Source organism: Haplochromis burtoni, unplaced genomic scaffold, assembly GCF_018398535.1.
Source record: "Haplochromis burtoni strain Fernald_Lab_line unplaced genomic scaffold, NCSU_Asbu1 Contig_2672, whole genome shotgun sequence".
Lineage (NCBI taxonomy): Eukaryota > Metazoa > Chordata > Actinopteri > Cichliformes > Cichlidae > Haplochromis > Haplochromis burtoni.
In genome coordinates, this window is record NW_024585033.1 from 1 (window position 1) to 10,696 (window position 10,696).

Genomic DNA, 10,696 nt, shown 5'->3' on the forward strand with positions numbered 1-10,696 from the left:
GTGTAGACTGTCGTAGATCTGCTGATCAGCATTTTGCTGCTTTTCCCCTGCCATTCTTCGTGGATTTTGTTTGACTGGGGCACCAGGACGGGTTATGATGTCATGCTGCACAAGGCTGGTTCGGCCCAGGTCAGCAGGCCCTGTAGAAAACACATGTCCATAAGTGCAAAGCAAGCGTTTCAGTTGGAGCTGTTCATAGTCATTGAGGTCTGTGGAGCTCTGGGCATAGAGCTCCTGCAGGTGCAGAGGAACCACAGGAGGGCTGGTCAGAGAGTCTGCAGCTGGGGAGACCATGGAGGGTTCCACGGCCTCAGCTGGCTGGAGGAGCCCGGCAATGGATCCCGCCTTAATTGTTACTGCTTTATTGCCAAGGTTAAAAAGGCGAAGTGGGACAGCTTTAGAAGGCTGTGCGTTGACTAGGACTCTGGCGATAAGTACTTTGTGCTTCTCAACAAAACCTTTGGTGGGACTAAGCATCATGTCACCTCGAGCCCCGGTTCCACCACCACAGTTCTAGCTATTCTCACTGCGTGTGACTTTGTACTGGCTTCGGTTTGGTAGTAGAGCACCTCTTCACCGAAAAGGATGATGCGGCGTTTGCCGAAATCAAGACGTGCTTCAGCTTGAGTGAGGAAGGGATGCCCAAGCAGCACCTCATTTCCTGCTATATCTGCCACCAAGAAATCAACATCCACCTGTCGATTGTTGATATTGACAGGTATCTGGGCTTCACCTAGCACCGGCACGTCCCCAGGTCCCACACCAAGCAAGGTCTCAACAACTGAGGGCTGTAGTGGTGGTCTCACGTCTGGGTGGATGGAGTTGTAGTAGGGCAGCGGCAGCACGCTCCTCCGGGCTCCACTGTCCAAAACAGCACATACCTCCACTTCGTAGAGGCGCATGGGGATACTCATTTCTTGGCTTTGGCACTTAAGGTGGAGCACAGTGGGTTTTGGGCTGTCCCAAGGGCTACTGTTCAATGTTAAGGCCTTGGTGGTTTTGTGAGGGGAAGGGCACTGCTTTTGGACATGGCCCCAACCTTGACAGTTATGGCAGCGAACCCCACTCCTTTTAAAATTTCTGTGATTGTTCGGTGTTGTCGAGGGTGTGTGTGGGACAAAACGATTCGGTGAGGGGCTAGCTGCAGGTGCATGCTCAGCAACAGTCTCATCTCTGTCTTTTTCTCTGACGACGGCAGCTCGGGGCCGGCGTTCAGCTGCGTTACGGGCTCCTTGCTGCATGGCACTGGTTACATAAGATGCAGCCCTTTTAGTGGTTTCGTGTCGGTGGGCTATTTCGTATGCACAGGCAAGTGTGGCTGGGTGCCTCTCTAGCAACTTCTGTACTATTTCTGCATCACCCAGCCCATTGGTGAAAACTTCAACAGCTATAGAGTCTTGTTCAATCTCTGCTCTATTACCATATGCAACAGCCACTTTCCCATAAATGTCATCTCTGAAAACATGCAGGGCCTCACCAGGTTTACGCACTCGCTGCCTCAGTTCTACAGCAACAGCAGCTGCATGGTCAGAAGAAGGGCCATATGCAGTTTCCAGTTCGTCCACCAGGCGGCGGTAATCCCATTTGGATGAGCGGGGATTTCTGTGGATAATGGCCCCTGCTGCTCCAACTAGGCAGAATTTAAGCTGAGTTGTCATTGTTTTTTCTGACCAATAGTTGGCTTCAGCGCAGCTCTCAAACCTGTGCAGAAATTCCTTCCACGGTGTGGTGCCGTCATATTGGCCCGGACGTAGGGTGGGGACTCTCTCTCTAGTGTCACCGTCCTCTTCACTGCACTGTAATCCCAAAAGTTATTTGGATTCAAATGGTTTAGCTATAATCACTGATGGTAATTAATTTTCTTTGTAAAACTAAAATCATATAACTGTGTCAGACAGAACTCATTGGTGGAAGCTTTTTGCACTTAACCTATATTGTTTTGCATGTGATGAACTAAAATGAATACATTTAACATGGTCCTTTCTATTTTAAGTTTATTCTAATAAATAGTTTAAGTTCATTTTTTTATAAGAGAATAAGTTTTAAACTCAACACTCAAATAATAAAAGTAAATTTGATGTTTACTGATCATGTTTAGTTGAAAGCACTTTCACTATTTTTAAGTTTTTGTAGCCCCTCCCATATTTTTCCCGCCACTGGAACCGAAGAGACGTCTGGACTTGTTTGTCAGAAAAAATTAAGACAAGTCGTTTTTGGTGGTTTTGCCTGGGATTGGACATGTAACAAACATGTCAGTCTACAGTCGATAGGGAGTACTTTTCCTCAAACCTCCACGCAAACTGGTGAGTTAAATCTTTGTATTTCAACTTTAAGCAAAAATAGTTGCATGTTACATTACGCAAATGTGCACGCTAATTCAATCTACAGTGAACCCTCGTTTACCGCGGGGGTTACGTCCCAAAAACAACCCGCAATAAGTGAAATCCGCAAAGTAGTGAAAAGTATTTATTATAAATGTTTTAAGGCTGTAACCCTCACAGCCTTAACCCCTGCTCATGCGTAATGGTTCTAGCACCTTCCTCGTCCATCCAAACCGCGGCCTCTCGTAAAGTTTACTTTATTAACATGTGCGCCGCTGCAGCGCCATACAGAGCTGAGCAGCGTCTCGTCCTCGGCCCTCGCTGCTCCATGCGGTACATCGTACTGAACTCTGCAAACGGGACTCGTGTTTCAGAAAAACTCGTGTTTTTTCCTCTCTCTGGACTTAACACTTTACTGAGGTTTGGATGTGACAAATGGCACTTCATTTGACAAACTGAAAGCATTCTGTGCCGTACAGTAGTGATGGGTCGTTCGCAAACGAAATGGATCTTAGAGCCGGCTCTTTGACGTGAACGACGCGAGGCGGCTCCTTATCGCTAGCCGTCACGTGGGTTTTTTTTCTTTTCTTTCTCTCACCCTCACTCGCACTTTTTTCCGCTTTACGCTGGGCAGAGGGGGGAGGGGCGGTAGTTACACTCAGTAGCACAGGAACAGAGCCAGAGGGAGAGAGAGAGAAAGAGAGCCAGGGACAACAACATCACATTAGAAAGGTATAGTAATCATCCACAACTATTTTCAGTTGCAGATGATAAAGGATTCAGAAAGTTTATTCATGCAGGTCCATATGACAGAGAATGTGCATCTTCTTTTTGTTTTCATATTTTAATTTATATTTAATTGTGTTGTGGTTTGCAGTGTTTTGTGTTGTTTCACTTTAAATTTGTAAAAGGAAAAAGCTGAAAATTTAAATAGTTAAAAGTTGAAATGTGAATAGTTGATTTTTGTATTATATGATTTATTTATTACATTTTATGTGGAGTGAATAAATAAAAGTATATTTACGGTGGCCCCTAGAGACAAAGCACATACAAACTTCAAATCACGTACGAACTCTGAAGCATGTACAAACTCCAAAACACGTAAAAACACGTACAAACTCCAAAACACGTAAAAACTCCAAAACACGTAAAAACTCCGAAGCACGTAAAAACTCAGAAGCACATAAAAACTCAAAACACGTACAAAAGACAACAGAAGTGCTCCAGGATGCTGGGCGCAGTGTTGAGCTTTTGTTATCTTGTGGCTACACAAGCCAGCAAGTACCAACGACCGGATTTGGTGTGTGATAGTAACAGGTAGATGAACTTTTTTTTTAAATTATTTGAATATATATGAGTGCCTGTGTATAAATACACAAACAATACACACATGCTTTCAATTGTGTAATTTAAGTGATCTAGTAGCTCTGCTTTGGAAGTTCAGTTCATGCTAGAAATGTGTTTTGGAGTTTGTACGTGTTTTGTCTCTAGGGGCCACCGCATATATTTATATATAAACATATATAAATAAAACCACTTTTTTTACGTTAGTAATTCCTTTTGTGCATAATTTTATATTATTGTGAATAAGAAATTAATTAAAGCAACAAAACAACCTGAAGAGCCGGATCGGAGCCGAAAGAGCCGGCTCTTTTAGTGATCCGAGCCGAAAGAGCTGGATCTCTAAAAAGAGCCGGAAATCCCATCACTACCGTACAGGAGTCACGGTCCTCAGCCAATCAGAACGCAGCACAGAACGCAGAACACGTCGTGCTTCATAAACTGTAAAATAATGCATTCAAAATTGCACAAAATAGAATATTTGCCATAAAGGTAAGTTTACACAGAAAAGGTTGCTGTTGTGGTGGGTGGGGGATACAGTTGCTCAAAGTAATATGAATGAATTTAAAATGTTCTAAACACTTGTAGAAACCAGTATTGTATGTTTATTTTTATTTTGTTTTTATCCTCAGGAAAGAAACAACATAAACCAGGAAAAAAGGTTGGAATCAGGAATACCTACCATAAAGGTGAATGATAGTACACAGAAAGAAACTTCACTTGACATTATTTAAAAAGTAGGGGTTTCCACAGGCAATGCAAGTTAATTATAGAGCATACAGTAATCCCTACACAATATGAATCAAAGTGCTGTATGTATTAACAGATTGATAATGATGAGGATTTACTGGTCATGAATTTAGAATGCAGAGACTTCTAAATCTAATACAGTTTGTTTGGCCTAAATTGCAATCAATATTTTATTAAACCTTTGGACACTCAGACACCTTCAACTTATAAAATAAACAGCCACCACTTGTCGTTACAGAACAACCTAAATGTACACTTGCTGTCTTATAAATACAGCTTTTTAATCAGTAATCATTGTTGTACGTTTTCCAGATTTTAAAGATTATGCAAACATGATGTGGAAATGCAAGTATTGCAATTTCATCTGTGAGAAGAGAGGACAGCTCTTGAAACATTTAAGGCTAAAACATGGGACATACACAAGAACTGAGCCTTTTCCTTGCTTACATCAAGAATGTTTATGTACGTTCAAGTCTTTGAATGCACTTAAAATACATCTATCCAGATTTCACTCTAAAATCACAGATCAGCAACCAACAAACCCTAATGTAAATTTCTGCTGCATGGCATGTGACTTCATTGTATCTTGCTCTGAAAGAGAATATTTGGGTCATCTACGAAGTACACATTTAAAAGTAAATCACAATGTTCAATGCCCATTTAAATACTGTGACTTTCAAACTAGTGTGTATGCCACATTCAACTCGCACAAAAGTAAAATGCACAAAGAGCAATCTTGGAAGGATTTCAAGCCTGAAATAATTGTACGTGATGAAGTGGCAAATGAAAGTGAAAATGAAGAAGAGCAAATGCAAACATCTGAACCCGAAGACCTAGAAACCTTGTCAGAAGCCTCTGATGATGATGTAGATGATTTAAGAAAACAACTTGAGCACAATGTAGCATCTCTGTTATTGAAAATGCAAACTATTTTGCATATCCCAGAAAGTGCTACCCAAGAAGTGATTGAGTACCTTTGCCAAATACATGACATGTCACAGCCACTTTATTTCAGTAATGTCAAGTCTGTGCTGATAAAATTTTATCCAAATGTGGATGATTCACTTGTAAAAGAAATTGTTGGTGCTGTTTCTGAGAGCAATGTTGTGACATCATTGTGTGGAAAACATGGAAAGATGAGCACCCAGAAAAGACGAGCTGCCTATGTGCGAAATGAGTTTCCCTTGGTAATGCCAGTAGAATATCGTGTAGCAAAAGGCACAAAAACAGTTGTGTACGTGCCCATACAAAGTATGTTGACAAAACTGTTAAACAAAAGTGAAATTTTGGATAAAGCAATGGCAGAGAACCTGCATGCTCCACTGGTTCACTCTTCTACTCTGGTCCACTCCAGTTGTACATTCTCATTTCGCTCTCTGTAGAACATGTCTCACCCCATAAGCTGACCAGCAACAGCTTTTTCGATTGCACTGCAAAGCCATTTAGACCTTTGTCCCCAGTCCCACCCAGTCCTTTTTTTTCAGTTTTCTGAGTCATTAAAGGAATTGTGACAAATTGAAGGGCTTAAATGAAACTTAAAAGTTTTACAGTTTTTAAAGTTGGCATTAAGTTGTAATTTCTTGATCTTTTATCCACAAATTCATAAAAATGGACCAAAGCACATTTAACTCCAACACATAGAACAATTTGGGAGAAGCGCTGCGTGGGTACTAATGTACAACATGTGCAGAAATGTAGAACAGGTTTTCTTTGGAATGGGGTTCTTTGTAGATTCAGGAACTATTACACAAGCTAGTCTGTAGGGTAAATATAAAAAAGATTGTAAAGGTACCCACAGACAACAACAAAAACCAAGGCACTCTGTCTGTTATGAAAAAGTTACAAGCCTTTATTTTAACATGGCCTTCAATTAAAAAAATTACCCAATGCGTTTCAGCCAAGGTGGCTTTTATCAGAGTGCAGAAACAAAATGTTTTGTTATCTGTGGGTACCTTTACAATTTTACATTTACCAAATGGACTAGCCTGTGTAATATTTAATCACATTTAACTGCATGTTTTGATGACATTTTCAGCACTATTTTTTACTTTGTTTTGCACAATGATTTTGCCCAATTTGTGTAATATCCAGATTTAGCTCTATTCCTCTGCTTAATCTAATGTTTCAACATTTTTAGAAATGATAAATGCATACATTTAATTTCAGACAAAAAAAAACAACTAAATTTTGCATAAAATGTAAACTGTGTCCAAACATTCTGGATTAAAATATTGTGTGACCTATTCCTTACTGTATGTGTAATTTTGGGCCAAAAGCAAAGCAAACACTTCAAAGCTGATCTTAAAGTAATTTAAGTTGCAATTTCTATCCCTCCATGTCCAAATCACTACTATATGAGGTGGTCTCCCTGCTCAACCCTCTACACTCAGTATAGAGGTACTGTACATGGTACTAAAATGAAGGAAGGCTCATTTTCAAAAAGCCTGATGCCTTCGGCAATCACATTTCTTAACAGCAGATCCCAATGTACTCTGTCTACAGTATGATTGTTGTTGTTTTGTCTGTTTCTTTATTATTTGTGCGCTGTGTACATGAAAAATTATTTCATTTTGGGAACAATAATATCTATAGTCTGTGGACAGCTTTATGACCCATCAACATTTTAAAAACCATGTGAAAGACTCTGTCTACATTGTATGTTTTACAGAATTTGTAAAACTGTTAAAAGGTCTCTCTTGCAAATGTGACTCAGAGTCTCAAGAGACATACCTGTGTAAATCAACAATAAAAATAATAAAATAAATAAATCTAGACCCATTTGTGTATGTTTTTGGAATATGGTAAACTAATAAACCAGTATATCAAAAGAAAAGGTAAAATTACAATATTCCTATATACTTACTTTTTGACTCGTAAAGAACTTGGAGGCATTGTCCCCAAGAATAATTGGAAGTCCCCTCAAGGCGTAACATCTGTTGACAGTGGGCTCCATGCTCTGCAACATGTTAAAACAGACACATTTACCACTCTAACTCATGAGATGAGACATGCTGTACAATTAAAAGAATAAAATATGATGCCAACTCACCTGCTTTTGCTTCCGAAGGTCTGCCAGTTCTTGGCCCACACGTCCTGTCTTTCTCGTGAAGACCTCTTCTAAGCCAGGATACAGACCATCCAGAGCAGAAAAGAATACTCCTATGACACTTTTTCCAGTAATTCTGTTGAATTCCAAGTTGACCTATAAAACAAGCCCAGTTATTATTTTCAAAAATACAACTACATGAAAAACATAAAATATAATCACAAACCTGGCTTTCAGTAAAAAGCGCTGGCCACCGCTGAACCATCTGGCTGATGTCAGGCTTATCCTTCACTACTTCTGCTCTTCTTAAGGCAAAAGTGATGTTCATAGCATGTTTTATGATGGAAACATCCGGAGATTTTTTCTTCATTTCATCAACCATGGCTTCTCGGGCAGTTTCAAGACTAGCGCTATCCATTCCCTCTGGGAAGTCTGGGAGGTAGTTTACTTCTCCTTTTCGTGGTTTCTTTATGTTTTTGTGTGGAGGTTCACCATCAGAATTGCATTTTCCACGTTTGCCTGCATTTACAGTTACATCTGGGTGTCCCAGCTTGCGCATATCATTTCTGTAGTTGCCCATTTTAAATTTAAGGCTGTTCTTCCAACCTTGATAGCCAGATGATGAGCCTCGTTCTTTGAGGCATGGATGTTCCGCTACTAAGGCCTTTGCTACATCATCAATGTCCTTGTCTTCTGGGTAGGCTTTATAACTATAAATAGCCTCGGCCAGCCTGTCAAGGATGCAATGCTTCAGGTCTTTTGAGATTTTGAGGTAGGTTGCATCACGGAGGTATGTAAGATTTCCTTGGCGAAGTTGGTATTCTACACTAACGGAAAACTTTGGAATGATGAACGGGTCAGGCCACTCTTTGCGCACCTCCACCGATGATGATGAGACAGACAAGATCTCTGTATCTGCCTGGCTGCTTGTCTCACTAAAGCTGTCCAATACTGGCACTGGTGTAAGCATTATGATTGGGATGATACGAATTGTTGGCTTCTCTGGAACTTCGGACATATCTCTCAGATTAACAGGAGCATTGTCAAATTCAGGCTCGTCATATTGCAAAGTAAACTCGTAATTTGCTTGAATGGTTGTCTTGATCCAGTTGATTAAATCATCGACTGTATTAGGACGTGGATTTACCGTTAGTTTTCGAATGTTCCCTTTATTCACAATAAGTCTCATGGTCATCTTGGTTTCTGCCATCTAGGGAACAAAACAGCATGTTATAGCAAATTTATCTGACTCCAGTAAATAAATAAAGCTGGACATGTCTTGATTTAGATGGCCAAGGCTATATGATTAATTAATTTTCTTATCCAGTGCCAAATAAAAAGCAAAATTCAAACATTCGCCCTCCTCTGGATAATGTAAGAAGAGGACGTATGTATGAATTTGGCTTTAGTGACTGACTAACCACAACTGGGTAGCCAGTTTGGATGAATATTATAACATCAGCCATCTAAATCACTTCATGTTCAGCTATATCATTTTTTCAGATTTTGTGTATTTATCCACTACGATTTTTGAGTATTCTTGTTTGATTTGTTTTAACAAAGTACAAATCGCTTGAGAGTAACCATAAGCTTCCCTTGTATTTTGTAAGCACATAGCGGGAAAACGTCAGTCAAATCAGACCACTTTGTCACACAAAATGAACCCAAGGAGTGACATAACTCGTAGGACCGAATGTGCTCCTCATACCATGCGGTCATTTTTCTGCAGACAAACATGATTTCAGTGTTTGAAGCAATGATATGTGTGATCTGACCAAAAGCAGGCAGACCTGAACAGGAACCAATGCAGAGGATCATATCTACATTATATTTGATTCCATCGATGCAGACTGATGATGCAACAAGTACTGATCCAGGAGCAGATATACTTTGAGGGAGAGCTCTCTGAACATCAATGGAGTAAGATGAGACCAAAACCTTAGAAACTTTTGTCAGCTCAACTGGTGGCCTGAAAAATGAATTGCAGTCCAAATAATAACTAATTGCTTTCTGATGTTTCATTGCAAGCGTCAATGCCACATTTTTGAAGTTCTGTGCTTCCCTTATAGCTCTTTTGAAAAATTTATGTTTCCCCTCAAAGCGTATAGTCCAAACATCAGTTAATGGACCAAATTTTCTTATCAGCTGAGGGTAGTGTTCTACGTAATGGTGCTTTGGCCGCAATCTAAAGCTAGGGAATGTTGCTTGCAGCAGTTCTCTGTGTTCCTGCAGTTTGCTGTCAAGAAAACACAGCGTTTCCTCCGTGTGTTTAGGCATTACCACTAGCTCCACAATGTCCTTGAGTAGCATGAGAATGTCCCACGCTCTGACTCCTTTTGGAACACGGTGGCCTATGAGAAACGGTAATAGTCTGATTAAAGACCAGTTTTCATGGCCATTACCACCGATGGTCCCTTTGGCTGAAAATCCTTTACTGATTGTTTGTGGCTGATCAGTCTTGTCCGAAAAACTATAGTCAAATGTTTTAATAGCCTGATTTACTTCATCAAGAGAGAAAAACTTCTGGCTAATCAGTTCTGACAGGCACAGAGATAATTCTACTGGGACAATCCCTTCCAAAACATCATGTAAAATGTCAGGAGGATAACCCTTGACGACATGGAAATGTTCCAGTTTCTCTGTAAGAGGGCATACACCTTTTACACCAGTGTTCTGACAAAACTGTGGGTCTTTTAACACATCTTGAACATGCCTGTCGTGATTTATTTGGTCTCTGATCTGAAAGACACCAGAGCATGCATCATTTTGTTGGATGTCACTTTTGGATGCCATACAGAATCTGCAAAATTTCTGAACTGTAAAGCTTTCTTGAAAGCCTGCAAGAGAATGGGCTGCAAGGTTGTCGGCAACAACAAACGATACTGTTCCTTTGATACTTGCACCTAACTTTTCCACAAAAACACCGTGCTTTTCTAATGTGGCCAAATCATTAATTAGAGGCTCAAGCACTTTCCGATATCCACACTGTTTAATAGTGGTGGTGTTGCAAAGGAGACCAAGCTGAATGCAGTTGAGTGTAGATCTATACTTTGCAGGTAGATTAGCAATAGTCCAGTACACGGCGCACATTTTATGTTTTAGTTTCGAGGTTCCCAGTGGATTTGCTACCTCGAAGTCATCTACGTACAGGATAAGCGCAATGGTGAACTCATCCCCTGAAAGTAGTGTATTTTCTTTGAAATGCTCCCCATCAGCATATGAAGTAAATTCATTTGAG

At 40.4% G+C, this 10,696-nt stretch overlaps 1 protein-coding gene across 1 annotated transcript; it reads right to left on the minus strand.

Moving 5' to 3' along the window:
• Positions 1 to 7,275: 7,275 nt before the first annotated feature.
• LOC121813806 lies at positions 7,276 to 10,690 on the minus strand (the record flags this gene model as incomplete). Its single annotated transcript, XM_042217712.1, is given in 3 exon segments — positions 7,276 to 7,368; positions 7,462 to 7,614; positions 7,685 to 10,690. Coding segments are annotated over 3 exon segments (1,230 nt in total), but the record flags the coding sequence as incomplete, so codon positions are not given.
• Positions 10,691 to 10,696: the final 6 nt, after the last annotated feature.